General features: G+C 37.5%; 1 protein-coding gene across 2 annotated transcripts in view; it reads right to left on the minus strand.

Annotated features, from left to right (window-relative positions):
* LOC135694455 (spliceosome-associated protein CWC27 homolog) overlaps nucleotides 1–17,737 on the minus strand; it is a 33,999-nt gene extending 16,262 nt beyond the window's left edge. Inside the window, exons 1-6 of one of the 2 annotated variants that reach the window (XM_065213212.2) lie at nucleotides 17,610–17,737; nucleotides 16,166–16,301; nucleotides 15,809–15,850; nucleotides 15,500–15,531; nucleotides 15,095–15,238; nucleotides 14,683–14,781 (exon numbers count right to left, since the gene is read on the minus strand). In XM_065213212.2, coding sequence (XP_065069284.2) covers nucleotides 14,683–14,781; nucleotides 15,095–15,238; nucleotides 15,500–15,531; nucleotides 15,809–15,850; nucleotides 16,166–16,301; nucleotides 17,610–17,651 — 495 coding nt within the window. In that variant the 5' untranslated portion in view covers nucleotides 17,652–17,737. The other variant, XM_065213213.2, reaches the window with a different exon arrangement.

Below are 17,737 nucleotides of genomic sequence, written 5' to 3' on the forward strand. Positions count from 1 at the left end.
TGATTCTGGGAAGATGGTATGATCTCAAGTAATGTGGCCTATCAAATTCCTAAATTAATAGGCTTCTGGATGAGGTAACTCGTCATAAATAGAATAGCTGGTCGAAGGGGTAGTCTTCTATGATTCTGGGAAGATGGTATGATCTCAAGTAATGAGACCTTTCAAATTCCTAAATTAATAGGCTTCTGGATAAGGCAAATCGTCATAAAAAGAATAGCTGCTTGAAGGGGTAGTCTTCTATGATTCTGGGAAGATGGTATGATCTCAAGTAATGTGGCCTACCAAATTCCTAAATTAATAGGATTCTGGATGAGGCAACTCGTATTAAAGAGAATAGTTGTTCGAAGGGGTAGTCTTCAATCATTCTGGGAAGATGGTATGATCTCAAGTAATGTGGCCTACCAAATTCCTAAATTAATAGGCTTCTGGATGAGGCAACTCGCCATAAAAAGAATAGTTGTTCGAAGGGGTAGTCTTCTATGATTCTGGGAAGATGGTATGATCTCAAGTAATGAGACCTTTCAAATTCCTAAATTAATAGGCTTCTGGATAAGGCAAGTCGTCATAAAAAGAATAGCTGGTTGAAGGGGTAGTCTTCTATGATTCTGGGAAGATGGTATGATCTCAAGTAATGTGGCCTATCAAATTCCTAAATTAATAGGCTTCTGGATGAGGTAACTCGTCATAAATAGAATAGCTGGTCGAAGGGGTAGTCTTCTATGATTCTGGGAAGATGGTATGATCTCAAGTAATGAGACCTTTCAAATTCCTAAAGTAAAAGGCTGCTGGATGAGGCAAATGGTCTTAAATAGAATAGCTGGTCGAAGGGGTAGTCTTCAATCATTCTGGGAAGATCTTATGATCTCAAGTAATGTGGCCTACCAAATTCCTAAATTAATAGGCTTCTGGATGAGGCAACTCGCCATAAAAAGAATAGTTGTTCGAAGGGGTAGTTTTCAATCATTTTGGGAAGATGGTATGATCTCAAGTAATGTGGCCTACCAAATTCCTAAATTAATAGGATTCTGGATGAGGCAACTCGTTTTAAAGAGAATAGTTGTTCGAAGGGGTAGTCTTCAATCATTCTGGGAAGATGGTATGATCTCAAGTAATGTGGCCTACCAAATTCCTAAATTAATAGGCTTCTGGATGAGGCAACTCGTTTTAAAGAGAATAGTTGTTCGAAGGGGTAGTCTTCAATCATTCTGGGAAGATGGTATGATCTCAAGTAATGTGACCTACCAAATTCCTAAATTAATAGGCTTCTGGATGAGGCAACTCGCCATAAAAAGAATAGTTGTTCGAAGGGGTAGTCTTCTATGATTCTGGGAAGATGGTATGATCTCAAGTAATGAGACCTTTCAAATTCCTAAATTAATAGGCTTCTGGATAAGGCAAATCGTCATAAAAAGAATAGCTGCTTGAAGGGGTAGTCTTCTATGATTCTGGGAAGATGGTATGATCTCAAGTAATGTGGCCTATCAAATTCCTAAATTAATAGGCTTCTGGATGAGGTAACTCGTCATAAATAGAATAGCTGGTCGAAAGAGTAGTCTTCTATGATTCTGGGAAGATGGTATGATCTGAAGTAATGTGGCATATCAAATTCCTAAATTAATAGGCTTCTCGATGAGGCAACTCGTCATAAATAGAATAGCTGGTCGAAGGGGTAGTCTTCTATGATTCTGGGAAGATGGTATGATCTCAAGTAATGTGGCATATCAAATTCCTAAATTAATAGGCTTCTTGATGAGGCAACTCGTCATAAATAGAATAGCTGGTCGAAAGAGTAGTCTTCTATATTCTGGGAAGATGGTATGATCTCAAGTAGTGTGGCATATCAAATTCCTAAATTAATAGGCTTCTTGATGAGGCAACTCGTCATAAATAGAATAGCTGGTCGAAGGGGTAGTCTTCTATGATTCTGGGAAGATGGTATGATCTCAAGTAATGTGGCCTATCAAATTCCTAAATTAATAGGCTTCTGGATGAGCCAACTCGTCATAAATAGAATAGCTGGTCGAAGGAGTAGTCTTCTATGATTCTGGGAAGATGGTATGATCTCAAGTAATGAGACCTTTCAAATTCCTAAATTAATAGCCTTCTGGATGAGGCAACTCGTCATAAATAGAATAGCTGGTCGAAAGAGTAGTCTTCTATGATTCTGGGAAGATGGTATGATCTCAAGTAATGTGGCATATTAAATTCCTAAATTAATAGGCTTCTGGATGAGGCAAATCGTCTTAAATACAATAGCTGGTCGAAGGGGTAGTCTTCTATGATTCTGGGAAGATGGTATGATCTCAAGTAATATGGCATATCAAATTCCTAAATTAATAGGCTTCTAGATGAGGCAACTCGTCATAAATAGAATAGCTGGTCGAAGGGGTAGTCTTCTATGATTCTGGGAAGATGGTATGATCTCAAGTAGTGTGGCATATCAAATTCCTAAATTAATAGGCTTCTTGATGAGGCAACTCGTCATAAATAGAATAGCTGGTCGAAGGGGTAGTCTTCTATGATTCTGGGAAGATGGTATGATCTCAAGTAATGTGGCCTATCAAATTCCTAAATTAATAGGCTTCTGGATGAGCCAACTCGTCATAAATAGAATAGCTGGTCGAAGGAGTAGTCTTCTATGATTCTGGGAAGATGGTATGATCTCAAGTAATGAGACCTTTCAAATTCCTAAATTAATAGCCTTCTGGATGAGGCAACTCGTCATAAATAGAATAGCTGGTCGAAAGAGTAGTCTTCTATGATTCTGGGAAGATGGTATGATCTCAAGTAATGTGGCATATTAAATTCCTAAATTAATAGGCTTCTGGATGAGGCAAATCGTCTTAAATACAATAGCTGGTCGAAGGGGTAGTCTTCTATGATTCTGGGAAGATGATATGATCTCAAGTAATGTGGCATATCAAATTCCTAAATTAATAGGCTTCTAGATGAGGCAACTCGTCATAAATAGAATAGCTGGTCGAAGGGGTAGTCTTCTATGATTCTGGGAAGATGGTATGATCTCAAGTAATGAGACCTTTCAAATTCCTAAAGTAAAAGGCTGCTGGATGAGGCAAATGGTCTTAAATAGAATAGCTGCTCGAAGGGGTAGTCTTCAATCATTCTGGGAAGATCTTATGATCTCAAGTAATGTGGCCTACCAAATTCCTAAATTAATAGGCTTCTGGATGAGGCAACTCGCCATAAAAAGAATAGTTGTTCGAAGGGGTAGTTTTCAATCATTTTGGGAAGATGGTATGATCTCAAGTAATGTGGCATATCAAATTCCTAAATTAATAGGCTTCTTGATGGGGAACTCGTCATAAATAGAATAGCTGGTCGAAAGAGTAGTCTTCTATGATTCTGGGAAGATGGTATGATCTCAAGTAATGTGGCATATTAAATTCCTAAATTAATAGGCTTCTGGATGAGGCAAATCGTCTTAAATACAATAGCTGGTCGAAGGGGTAGTCTTCTATGATTCTGGGAAGATGGTATGATCTCAAGTAATATGGCATATCAAATTCCTAAATTAATAGGCTTCTAGATGAGGCAACTCGTCATAAATAGAATAGCTGGTCGAAGGGGTAGTCTTCTATGATTCTGGGAAGATGGTATGATCTCAAGTAATGAGACCTTTCAAATTCCTAAAGTAAAAGGCTGCTGGATGAGGCAAATGGTCTTAAATAGAATAGCTGCTCGAAGGGGTAGTCTTCAATCATTCTGGGAAGATCTTATGATCTCAAGTAATGTGGCCTACCAAATTCCTAAATTAATAGGCTTCTGGATGAGGCAACTCGCCATAAAAAGAATAGTTGTTCGAAGGGGTAGTTTTCAATCATTTTGGGAAGATGGTATGATCTCAAGTAATGTGGCATATCAAATTCCTAAATTAATAGGCTTCTTGATGGGGAACTCGTCATAAATAGAATAGCTGGTCGAAAGAGTAGTCTTCTATGATTCTGGGAAGATGGTATGATCTCAAGTAATGTGGCATATCAAATTCCTAAATTAATAGGCTTCTCGATGAGGCAAATCGTCTTAAATACAATAGCTGGTCGAAGGGGTAGTCTTCTATGATTCTGGGCAGATGGTATGATCTCAAGTAATGAGACCTTTCAAATTCCTAAATTAATAGGCTTCTGGATAAGGCAAATCGTCATAAAAAGAATAGCTGCTTGAAGGGGTAGTCTTCTATGATTCTGGGAAGATGATATGATCTCAAGTAATGTGGCATATTAAATTCCTAAATTAATAGGCTTCTGGATGAGGCAAATCGTCTTAAATACAATAGCTGGTCGAAGGGGTAGTCTTCTATGATTCTGGGAAGATGGTATGATCTCAAGTAATGTGGCATATCAAATTCCTAAATTAATAGGCTTCTTGATGAGGCAACTCGTCATAAATAGAATAGCTGGTCGAAGGGGTAGTCTTCTATGATTCTGGGAAGATGGTATGATCTCAAGTAATGTGGCATATCAAATTCCTAAATTAATAGGCTTCTTGATGAGGCAACTCGTCATAAATATAATAGCTGGTCGAAGGAGTAGTCTTCTATGATTCTGGGAAGATGGTATCATCTCAAGTAATGAGACCTTTCAAATTCCTAAATTAATAGGCTTCTGGATAAGGCAAATCGTCATAAAAAGAATAGCTGCTTGAAGGGGTAGTCTTCTATGATTCTGGGAAGATGATATGATCTCAAGTAATGTGGCATATTAAATTCCTAAATTAATAGGCTTCTGGATGAGGCAAATCGTCTTAAATACAATAGCTGGTCGAAGGGGTAGTCTTCTATGATTCTGGGAAGATGGTATGATCTCAAGTAATGTGGCATATCAAATTCCTAAATTAATAGGCTTCTAGATGAGGCAACTCGTCATAAATAGAATAGCTGGTCGAAGGGGTAGTTTTCAATCATTTTGGGAAGATGGTATGATCTCAAGTAATGTGGCCTATCAAATTCCTAAATTAATAGGCTTCTCGATGAGGCAACTCGTCTTAAACAAAATAGCTGGTCGAAGGAGTAGTCTTCTATGATTCTGGGAATATGGTATGATCTCAAGTAATGTGGCCTATCATATTCCTAAATTAATAGGCTTCAGGATGAGGCAACTCGTCATAAATAGAATAGCTGGTCGAAGGGGTAGTTTTCAATCATTTTGGGAAGATGGTATGATCTCAAGTAATGTGGCCTATCAAATTCCTAAATTAATAGGCTTCTCGATGAGGCAACTCGTCTTAAACAAAATAGCTGGTCGAAGGGGTAGTCTTCTATGATTCTGGGAAGATGGTATGATCTCAAGTAATGTGGCCTATCATATTCCTAAATTAATAGGCTTCAGGATGAGGCAACTCGTCATAAATAGAATAGCTGGTCGAAGGGGTAGTTTTCAATCATTCTGGGAAGATGGTATGATCTCAAGTAATGTGGCCTACCAAATTCCTAAATTAATAGGCTTCTGGATGAGGCAACTCGTCTTAAATAGAATAGTTGTTCGAAGGGGTTGTCTTCAATCATTCTGGGAAGATGGTATGATCTCAAGTAATGTGGCCTACCAAATTCCTAAATTGATAGGCTTCTGGAAGAGGCAACTCGTCATAAATATAATAGCTGGTCGAAGGGGTAGTCTTCAATCATTCTGGGAAGATGGTATGACCTCAAGTAATGTGGCCTATCAAATTCCTAAATTAATAGGATTCTGGATGAGGCAACTCGTCATAAATAGAATAGCTGGTCGAAGGGGTAGTCTTCTATGATTCTGGTAAGATCTTATGATCTCAAGTAATGTGGCCTATCATATTCCTAAATTAATAGGCTTCTGGATGAGGCAACTCGTATTAAATAGAATAGCTGGTCGAAGGGGTAGTCTTCTATGATTCTGGGAAGATGGTATGATCTCAAGTAATGTGGCCTATCAAATTCCTAAATTAATAGGCTTCTGGATGAGCCAACTCGTCATAAATAGAATAGTTGGTCGAAGGAGTAGTCTTCTATGATTCTGGGAAGATGGTATGATCTCAAGTAATGAGACCTTTCAAATTCCTAAATTAATAGCCTTCTGGATGAGGCAACTCGTCATAAATAGAATAGCTGGTCGAAAGAGTAGTCTTCTATGATTCTGGGAAGATGGTATGATCTCAAGTAATGTGGCATATTAAATTCCTAAATTAATAGGCTTCTGGATGAGGCAAATCGTCTTAAATACAATAGCTGGTCGAAGGGGTAGTCTTCTATGATTCTGGGAAGATGGTATGATCTCAAGTAATATGGCATATCAAATTCCTAAATTAATAGGCTTCTAGATGAGGCAACTCGTCATAAATAGAATAGCTGGTCGAAGGGGTAGTCTTCTATGATTCTGGGAAGATGGTATGATCTCAAGTAGTGTGGCATATCAAATTCCTAAATTAATAGGCTTCTTGATGAGGCAACTCGTCATAAATAGAATAGCTGGTCGAAGGGGTAGTCTTCTATGATTCTGGGAAGATGGTATGATCTCAAGTAATGTGGCCTATCAAATTCCTAAATTAATAGGCTTCTGGATGAGCCAACTCGTCATAAATAGAATAGCTGGTCGAAGGAGTAGTCTTCTATGATTCTGGGAAGATGGTATGATCTCAAGTAATGAGACCTTTCAAATTCCTAAATTAATAGCCTTCTGGATGAGGCAACTCGTCATAAATAGAATAGCTGGTCGAAAGAGTAGTCTTCTATGATTCTGGGAAGATGGTATGATCTCAAGTAATGTGGCATATTAAATTCCTAAATTAATAGGCTTCTGGATGAGGCAAATCGTCTTAAATACAATAGCTGGTCGAAGGGGTAGTCTTCTATGATTCTGGGAAGATGATATGATCTCAAGTAATGTGGCATATCAAATTCCTAAATTAATAGGCTTCTAGATGAGGCAACTCGTCATAAATAGAATAGCTGGTCGAAGGGGTAGTCTTCTATGATTCTGGGAAGATGGTATGATCTCAAGTAATGAGACCTTTCAAATTCCTAAAGTAAAAGGCTGCTGGATGAGGCAAATGGTCTTAAATAGAATAGCTGCTCGAAGGGGTAGTCTTCAATCATTCTGGGAAGATCTTATGATCTCAAGTAATGTGGCCTACCAAATTCCTAAATTAATAGGCTTCTGGATGAGGCAACTCGCCATAAAAAGAATAGTTGTTCGAAGGGGTAGTTTTCAATCATTTTGGGAAGATGGTATGATCTCAAGTAATGTGGCATATCAAATTCCTAAATTAATAGGCTTCTTGATGGGGAACTCGTCATAAATAGAATAGCTGGTCGAAAGAGTAGTCTTCTATGATTCTGGGAAGATGGTATGATCTCAAGTAATGTGGCATATTAAATTCCTAAATTAATAGGCTTCTGGATGAGGCAAATCGTCTTAAATACAATAGCTGGTCGAAGGGGTAGTCTTCTATGATTCTGGGAAGATGGTATGATCTCAAGTAATATGGCATATCAAATTCCTAAATTAATAGGCTTCTAGATGAGGCAACTCGTCATAAATAGAATAGCTGGTCGAAGGGGTAGTCTTCTATGATTCTGGGAAGATGGTATGATCTCAAGTAATGAGACCTTTCAAATTCCTAAAGTAAAAGGCTGCTGGATGAGGCAAATGGTCTTAAATAGAATAGCTGCTCGAAGGGGTAGTCTTCAATCATTCTGGGAAGATCTTATGATCTCAAGTAATGTGGCCTACCAAATTCCTAAATTAATAGGCTTCTGGATGAGGCAACTCGCCATAAAAAGAATAGTTGTTCGAAGGGGTAGTTTTCAATCATTTTGGGAAGATGGTATGATCTCAAGTAATGTGGCATATCAAATTCCTAAATTAATAGGCTTCTTGATGGGGAACTCGTCATAAATAGAATAGCTGGTCGAAAGAGTAGTCTTCTATGATTCTGGGAAGATGGTATGATCTCAAGTAATGTGGCATATCAAATTCCTAAATTAATAGGCTTCTCGATGAGGCAAATCGTCTTAAATACAATAGCTGGTCGAAGGGGTAGTCTTCTATGATTCTGGGCAGATGGTATGATCTCAAGTAATGTGGCATATCAAATTCCTAAATTAATAGGCTTCTTGATGAGGCAACTCGTCATAAATAGAATAGCTGGTCGAAGGGGTAGTCTTCTATGATTCTGGGAAGATGGTATGATCTCAAGTAATGTGGCATATCAAATTCCTAAATTAATAGGCTTCTTGATGAGGCAACTCGTCATAAATAGAATAGCTGGTCGAAGGGGTAGTCTTCTATGATTCTGGGAAGATGGTATGATCTCAAGTAATGAGACCTTTCAAATTCCTAAATTAATAGGCTTCTGGATAAGGCAAATCGTCATAAAAAGAATAGCTGCTTGAAGGGGTAGTCTTCTATGATTCTGGGAAGATGATATGATCTCAAGTAATGTGGCATATTAAATTCCTAAATTAATAGGCTTCTGGATGAGGCAAATCGTCTTAAATACAATAGCTGGTCGAAGGGGTAGTCTTCTATGATTCTGGGAAGATGGTATGATCTCAAGTAATGTGGCATATCAAATTCCTAAATTAATAGGCTTCTTGATGAGGCAACTCGTCATAAATAGAATAGCTGGTCGAAGGGGTAGTCTTCTATGATTCTGGGAAGATGGTATGATCTCAAGTAATGTGGCATATCAAATTCCTAAATTAATAGGCTTCTTGATGAGGCAACTCGTCATAAATATAATAGCTGGTCGAAGGAGTAGTCTTCTATGATTCTGGGAAGATGGTATGATCTCAAGTAATGAGACCTTTCAAATTCCTAAATTAATAGCCTTCTGGATAAGGCAAATCGTCATAAAAAGAATAGCTGCTTGAAGGGGTAGTCTTCTATGATTCTGGGAAGATGATATGATCTCAAGTAATGTGGCATATTAAATTCCTAAATTAATAGGCTTCTGGATGAGGCAAATCGTCTTAAATACAATAGCTGGTCGAAGGGGTAGTCTTCTATGATTCTGGGAAGATGGTATGATCTCAAGTAATGTGGCATATCAAATTCCTAAATTAATAGGCTTCTAGATGAGGCAACTCGTCATAAATAGAATAGCTGGTCGAAGGGGTAGTTTTCAATCATTTTGGGAAGATGGTATGATCTCAAGTAATGTGGCCTATCAAATTCCTAAATTAATAGGCTTCTCGATGAGGCAACTCGTCTTAAACAAAATAGCTGGTCGAAGGAGTAGTCTTCTATGATTCTGGGAATATGGTATGATCTCAAGTAATGTGGCCTATCATATTCCTAAATTAATAGGCTTCAGGATGAGGCAACTCGTCATAAATAGAATAGCTGGTCGAAGGGGTAGTTTTCAATCATTTTGGGAAGATGGTATGATCTCAAGTAATGTGGCCTATCAAATTCCTAAATTAATAGGCTTCTCGATGAGGCAACTCGTCTTAAACAAAATAGCTGGTCGAAGGGGTAGTCTTCTATGATTCTGGGAAGATGGTATGATCTCAAGTAATGTGGCCTATCATATTCCTAAATTAATAGGCTTCAGGATGAGGCAACTCGTCATAAATAGAATAGCTGGTCGAAGGGGTAGTTTTCAATCATTCTGGGAAGATGGTATGATCTCAAGTAATGTGGCCTACCAAATTCCTAAATTAATAGGCTTCTGGATGAGGCAACTCGTCTTAAATAGAATAGTTGTTCGAAGGGGTTGTCTTCAATCATTCTGGGAAGATGGTATGATCTCAAGTAATGTGGCCTACCAAATTCCTAAATTGATAGGCTTCTGGAAGAGGCAACTCGTCATAAATATAATAGCTGGTCGAAGGGGTAGTCTTCAATCATTCTGGGAAGATGGTATGACCTCAAGTAATGTGGCCTATCAAATTCCTAAATTAATAGGATTCTGGATGAGGCAACTCGTCATAAATAGAATAGCTGGTCGAAGGGGTAGTCTTCTATGATTCTGGTAAGATCTTATGATCTCAAGTAATGTGGCCTATCATATTCCTAAATTAATAGGCTTCTGGATGAGGCAACTCGTATTAAATAGAATAGCTGGTCGAAGGGGTAGTTTTCAATCATTCTGGGAAGATGGTATGATCTCAAGTAATGTGGCCTAACAAATTCCTAAAATAATAGGCTTCTGGATGAGGCAACTCGTCATAAATAGAATAGCTGGTCGAAGGAGTAGTATTCTATGAATCTGGGAAGCTGGTGTCATCACTAGTAATGTGGTATATCAAATTCCTAAATTAATAGGCTTCTGGATGAGGCAACTCGTCATAAATAGAATAGCTGGTCGAAAGAGTAGTCTTCTATGATTCTGGGAAGATGGTATGATCTCAAGTTATGTGGCCTATCAAATTCCTAAATTAATAGGCTTCTGGATGAGGCAAATCGTCATAAATAGAATAGCTTGTTGAAGGGGTAGTCTTCTATGATTCTGGGAAGATGGTATGATTTCAAGTAATGTGGCCTATCATATTCCTAAATTAATAGGCTTCTGGATGAGGCAACTCGTCATAAATAGAATAGCTGGTCGAAGGGGTAGTTTTCAATCATTCTGGGAAGATGGTATGATCTCAAGTAATGTGGCCTACCAAATTCCTAAATTAATAGGATTCTGGATGAGGCAACTCGTCTTAAATAGAATAGCTGTTCGAAAGGGTAGTCTTCAATCATTCTGGGAAGATGGTATGATCTCAAGTAATATGGCCTACCAAATTCCTAAATTAATAGTCTTCTGGAAGAGGCAACTCGTCATAAATATAATAGCTGGTCGAAGGGGTAGTCTTCAATCATTCTGGGAAGATGGTATGATCTCAAGTAATGTGGCCTATCAAATTCCTAAATTAATAGGCTTCTTGATGAGGCAACTCGTCTTAAATAAAATAGCTGGTCAAAGGGGTAGTCTTCTATGATTCTGGTAAGATCTTATGATCTCACGTAATGTGGCCTTTCATATTCCTAAATTAATAGGCTTCTTGATGAGGCAACTCGTCATAAATAGAATAGCTGGTCGAAGGGGTAGTCGTCTATGATTCTGGTAAGATCTTATGATCTCAAGTAATGTGGCCTATCATATTCCTAAATTAATAGGCTTCTGGATGAGGCAACTCGTATTAAATAGAATAGCTGGTCGAAGGGGTAGTTTTCAATCATTCTGGGAAGATGGTATGATCTCAAGTAATGTGGCCTAACAAATTCCTAAAATAATAGGCTTCTGGATGAGGCAACTCGTCATAAATAGAATAGCTGGTCGAAGAAGTAGTATTCTATGAATCTGGGAAGCTGGTGTCATCACTAGTAATGTGGCATATCAAATTCCTAAATTAATAGGCTTCTGGATGAGGCACCTCGTCAAAAATAGAATAGCTGATCGAAGGGGTAGTCTTCTATGATTCTGGGAAGATGGTATGATCTCAAGTAATGTGGCTGATCAAAATCCTAAATAATTAGGCTTCTGGATGAGGCAACTCGTCATAAATAGAATAGCTGGTCGAAGGAGTAGTCTTCTATGATTCTGGTAAGATCTTATGATCTCAAGTAATGTGGCCTATCATATTCCTAAATTAATAGGCTTCTGGATGAGACACCTCGTTAAAAATAGAATAGCTGATCGAAGGGGTAGTCTTCTATGATTCTGGTAAGATCTTATGATCTCAAGTAATGTGGCCTATCATATTCCTAAATTAATAGGCTTCTGGATGAGGCAACTCGTATTAAATAGAATAGCTGGTCGAAGAGGTAGTTTTCAATCATTCTGGGAAGATGGTATGATCTCAAGTAATGTGGCCTAACAAATTCCTAAAATAATAGGCCTCTGGATGAGGCAACTCGTCATAAATAGAATAGCTGGTCGAAGGAGTAGTATTCTATGAATCTGGGAAGCTGGTGTCATCACTAGTAATGTGGTATATCAAATTCCTAAATTAATAGGCTTCTGGATGAGGCAACTCGTCATAAATAGAATAGCTGGTCGAAAGAGTAGTCTTCTATGATTCTGGGAAGATGGTATGATCTCAAGTTATGTGGCCTATCAAATTCCTAAATTAATAGGCTTCTGGATGAGGCAAATCGTCATAAATAGAATAGCTTGTTGAAGGGGTAGTCTTCTATGATTCTGGGAAGATGGTATGATCTCAAGTAATGTGGCCTATCAAATTCCTAAATTAATAGGCTTCTGGATGAGGTAACTCGTCATAAATAGAATAGCTGGTCGAAGGGGTAGTCTTCTATGATTCTGGGAAGATGGTATGATCTCAAGTAATGAGACCTTTCAAATTCCTAAAGTAAAAGGCTTCTGGATGAGGCAACTCGTCATAAATATAATAGCTGGTCGAAGGGGTAGTTTTCAATCATTCTGGGAAGATGGTATGATCTCAAGTAATGTGGCCTAACAAATTCCTAAAATAATAGGCTTCTGGATGAGGCAACTCGTCATAAATAGAATAGCTGGTCGAAGAAGTAGTATTCTATGAATCTGGGAAGCTGGTGTCATCACTAGTAATGTGGCATATCAAATTCCTAAATTAATAGGCTTCTGGATGAGGCACCTCGTCAAAAATAGAATAGCTGATCGAAGGGGTAGTCTTCTATGATTCTGGGAAGATGGTATGATCTCAAGTAATGTGGCTGATCAAAATCCTAAATAATTAGGCTTCTGGATGAGGCAACTCGTCATAAATAGAATAGCTGGTCGAAGGAGTAGTCTTCTATGATTCTGGTAAGATCTTATGATCTCAAGTAATGTGGCCTATCATATTCCTAAATTAATAGGCTTCTGGATGAGGCAACTCGTATTAAATAGAATAGCTGGTCGAAGGGGTAGTTTTCAATCATTCTGGGAAGATGGTATGATCTCAAGTAATGTGGCCTAACAAATTCCTAAATTAATAGGCTTCTGGATGAGGCAACTCGTCATAAATAGAATAGCTGGTCGAAGGAGTAGTATTCTATGAATCTGGGAAGCTGGTGCCATCACTAGTAATGTGGCATATCAAATTCCTAAATTAATAGGCTTCTGGATGAGGCACCTCGTCAAAAATAGAATAGCTGATCGAAGGGGTAGTCTTCTATGATTCTGGGAAGATGGTATGATCTCAAGTAATGTGGCCTATCAAATTCCTAAATTAATAGGCTTCTGGATGAGTCAACTCGTCATAAATAGAATAGCTGGTCGAAGGAGTAGTCTTCTATGATTCTGGTAAGATCTTATGATCTCAAGTAATGTGGCCTATCATATTCCTAAATTAATAGGCTTCTGGATGAGGCAACTCGTATTAAATAGAATAGCTGGTCGAAGGGATAGTTTTCAATCATTCTGGGAAGATGGTATGATCTCAAGTAATGTGGCCTAACAAATTCCTAAATTAATAGGTTTCTGGATGAGGCAACTCGTCTTAAATAGAATAGCTGGTCGAAGGAGTAGTCTTCTATGATTCTGGTAAGATCTTATGATCTCAAGTAATGTGGCCTATCAAATTCCTAAATTAATAGGCTTCTGGATGAGGCAACTCGTCATAAATAGAATAGCTTGTCGAAGGGGTAGTCTTCTATGATTCTAGGAAGATCTTATGATCTCAAGTAATGTGGCTGATCAAATTCCTAAATTAATAGGTTTCTGGATGACGCAACTCATCATAAATAGAATAGCTGGTCGAAGGGGTAGTCTTCTATGATTCTGGGAAGATGGTATGATTTCAAGTAATGTGGCCTATCAAATTCCAAAATTAATAGGCTTCTGGATGAGGCAACTCGTCTTAAATAGAACAGCTGGTCGAAGGGGTAGTCTTTTATGATTCTGGTAAGATCTTATGATCTCAAGTAATGTGGCCTATCAAATTCCTAAATTAATAGGCTTCTTGATGAGGCAACTCGTCTTAAATACAATAGCTGGTCGAAGGGGTAGTCTTCTATGATTCTGGTAAGATCTTATGATCTCAAGTAATGTGGCCTATCAAATTCCTAAATTAATAGGCTTCTGGATGACGCAACTCATCATAAATAGAATAGCTGGTCGAAGGGGTAGTCTTCTATGATTCTGGGAAGATGGTATGATTTGAAGTAATGTGGCCTATCAAATTCCAAAATTAATAGGCTTCTGGATGAGGCAACTCGTCTTAAATAGAACAGCTGGTCGAAGGGGTAGTCTTTTATGATTCTGGTAAGATCTTATGATCTCAAGTAATGTGGCCTATCAAATTCCTAAATTAATAGGCTTCTGGATGAGGCAACTCGTCTTAAATACAATAGCTGGTCGAAGGGGTAGTCTTCTATGATTCTGGTAAGATCTTATGATCTCAAGTAATGTGGCTGATCAAAATCCTAAATTAATAGGCTTCTGGATGAGACAACTCGTCTTAAATGAAATAGTTGGTCGAAGGGGTAGTCTTTTATGATTCTGGAAAGATGGTATTATAAATATAGCAATTTCACCTACCGGGTTTCAACTATATGAAATAAAAGGTCACGAAAATAACTTATTTACCTGTTTATTAGAGAGTGCTTTGTGAAAGATAGGGATATGTGTAAACGCTTCGATTTGAAGGGCAGGACGGTTCTAACTTGCAACTGCGAGGTTCATGCTTGATATAGAAATACTTAACAAACACAGCATAACTTTAACTGTTATAGAGTTAAGGCATCTTTAGAATATCATGTCAAAAAGCTTGAATAGATTTACCTCTATGCTGAATATCTTTGGTGGCTCAAGAGGTCTATCGTTTCCATCTATTTCAATGTCAATCAAGCGAATCATATTATAAATGGTCTTTCCTCCAATCTGTACGGAAGGAAACATTCAAATCAACTACAGGATTACCCGATATTAGGAATGATTCATTGGCGAAAGGTTTTTGTTATGCTGCATTTTTTAAAACATTCTACAACATCATCAATTGTTATGCTCCAATTCGTTATAATAGCTTCTCTACAAGAATCTGATTACTGAAAAAGTGTTTAAGAAATATGCAGCCCAGCGCAGTAGGGTGACAGATTACTATTTCAGCATTAAATCTATTTAAAGTCGCCATTTGCCATGTTCGGCAAGATCACAAATTGAAATATTGATGAAAACAACTACACTGTGTTCCTACCTTTCCAAAAAGGGTATGTTTTTTATCTAGCTCGGGTGCTGCATCAAGTGTAAAAAAGAACTGACTTCTGTTGTCATCGGGCCCAGAATTCGCCATGCCTACCAACCCTCTTCGATTGAAGCGTAGCCTTTGATGGAATTCATCCTTAGAGAAAAGGCATCAAGACTCGATTGCAAAAAATAGCAAATTGAAGGTTATACAGTTACAAGAATTTAACTGGTAATTTCTTCTTACAAGCATCGGATTACATGGATAATAATACGGAAGTGGGGCAGTAAATCAGTGGTAAGATTACAGGGTACAGTACCAAAGAAATGCAAAACGGCTTTAGTTTTCTCTCAGCTTTTACATGTAACAGGGCATTTGAGACAACATAATGAACTATGGAAGAATGGACCTTCTTACCTTAAAAGGCTTGCCATATATTGATTCTCCTCCTAGAAAGATAGGTATTTGAAAATGCAAAGTGCATATTTTGAAACATTTTATTAAAGGAAACCCAACATTAACAAAATATGCCTATACATGGAAGACAAAAAAAGCGATCATCTTTAGTGAGTCAATGGTAAACTCAACTCTTCAATTTAAAAAAGCATTTAATTTTTGAACTGATATAGACACACTCTTGAATACAAGGTACTTAAAATGGGCTGTGAACCTCAGTTTTAAGAACGTAAAGCTTGCATAGCAATTTGGGGTTGACAAACAACTCACCGTATCCAGTTCCAAGAGGATCACCACACTGAGCAATAAATCCTGTAAAAAGTGGATATGGTTAAGACCAAATCTTGACCATTTCTAAAACTGAAGGGTGATAACCTTGGGCTGAGAATAGAAGAAAGAACAACCAGCAGCATCAAAAAATTCATTCTAATGTAGTGATAAAATATCAGCAGGCTTCAACTGTCAAAATCAGTTAGCATGTTGAATGGGGATTCTGCAGGACACCAAACCAGACTGAAGGACACCAAACCAGACTGAAATTCAAACAGTTATGAATGAAATATAGATGTAAAAAAATTTTCAAAAATATAAGAAAAAAATATTTCAAAAACAGCACAATTGAGTCACCTTTGACAATCCTATGGAATATAGTACCATTGTAATAGCCCTCCATGCACAGTTGCACAAAATTTCTGCATGCTTTTGGTGCCTCCTTTGACCATAACTCAATATCAATGTCCCCAACTGACGTATCTAGAAGGACCTAAAAAAGGGCTTATCACAAAATTGTTTAATAAAGATGCTCCTTTGTCTCTCTCCATTTCCAGTTTGCCTGTTATGCAATCAAACATTTGACAATCCTACCATAATTCAATTTCAATCCCTTGACATGGCACAGATATGCAAAAAGTGATATGCTATTAATACCAAAGGCAAGCTCTGAGAAAGGCAGGACATCATTTAATTATAGGGGACCGTCATTATGGAACAACCTAAAACCAGAAATTTGTGCAATTACAAGCTTCAGTTCGATTAAGAGAAAACTAAAAGACAATAAGGAACAAATCTTCTCAGTTAGTTTTAAAAATGAAGCATCACAAATCACTTCTAAATCCGTAGATTTCTTATACTTCTAAAGTCTTTACATCGTTAATCTTCAATTTCGACATCGCCTTTTAATACTAAATTGATAATAAACTTAGTTATTTATCAATATAGTATCATTTTTAATTCATTATTAGAACTATTTGCTTAACTATTGGCTAAACCCTCATTTGAGAAGTTCAGAAATAAACTCGGAATTAATGAGACTGAATAACTAATTATAGCGTTGATCAAGTGGGGGTGTTGAGAACTCATTAGTTTCTATTATGATCACCGCTATATACTTACGGCTAATCAGGCTGTTTAGTATTGTTCTATTGTATTCCTATTGCGTAGTTCCAGTCTTGTGACCCTCACGCTTGCTGTACGATTTATCTACCTCTAGAATTTGTATCATTATTGATTGCTTCTTCATGTTATGTTCGGATACAAGTTTGTTTTCTTTTCTCTCTTATCTTAATAATAAGAGGCATGGACACCTTGTCAATGAGCAAAGCTGAAAGAGTATTGGGTACAAAACTGGCTGCAGTATACCGTTTACTAGACTTATTTAGCTGGAGCCAAGTGATTTACAATCATATATACCTCAGAAAGTCTTTGTTTTATTTTCATCAAGTGCATTTTCTAATCAAGAAATTATAGTGTGTAATAACAATGAGAACATAACTCTCAAACTGAAAAACCTGCAGAATCTTAAGGTCCCCTATTGGCATTGCATTGAATAAATTACTTAATAAATAGGCCTTTATGCCACTGTTTCCCATTCTTGAAACTGATGGCAATTATTTTCATTGATTTGACTTGTTTTTATGAGCTAAGCATATGTAGCCAAAATTATGCTTTCAAACTGAGCTTTATGCAATATCATAACTTGTTTTCTACAAATATGTTCTTTGCTGGAATTATTAATACAGAAATGCAACAGATAACCTGAACTGAGAAAATACTGATAATAAAATGAGAATACCTTGCCATTTGTCGGCGGTTCTTGAATGTAAATATTGCTCATTTTGAGTGATTGATTGGCGCCTTCACAAAAAGTGTTTATAACTACGAGGCCTTTGTGCAGAAATTCCTTAAAAGCATTACCACCTT

This window comes from Rhopilema esculentum, chromosome 8, assembly GCF_057945365.1.
Source record: "Rhopilema esculentum isolate cy_ngs chromosome 8, ASM5794536v1, whole genome shotgun sequence".
Lineage (NCBI taxonomy): Eukaryota > Metazoa > Cnidaria > Scyphozoa > Rhizostomeae > Rhizostomatidae > Rhopilema > Rhopilema esculentum.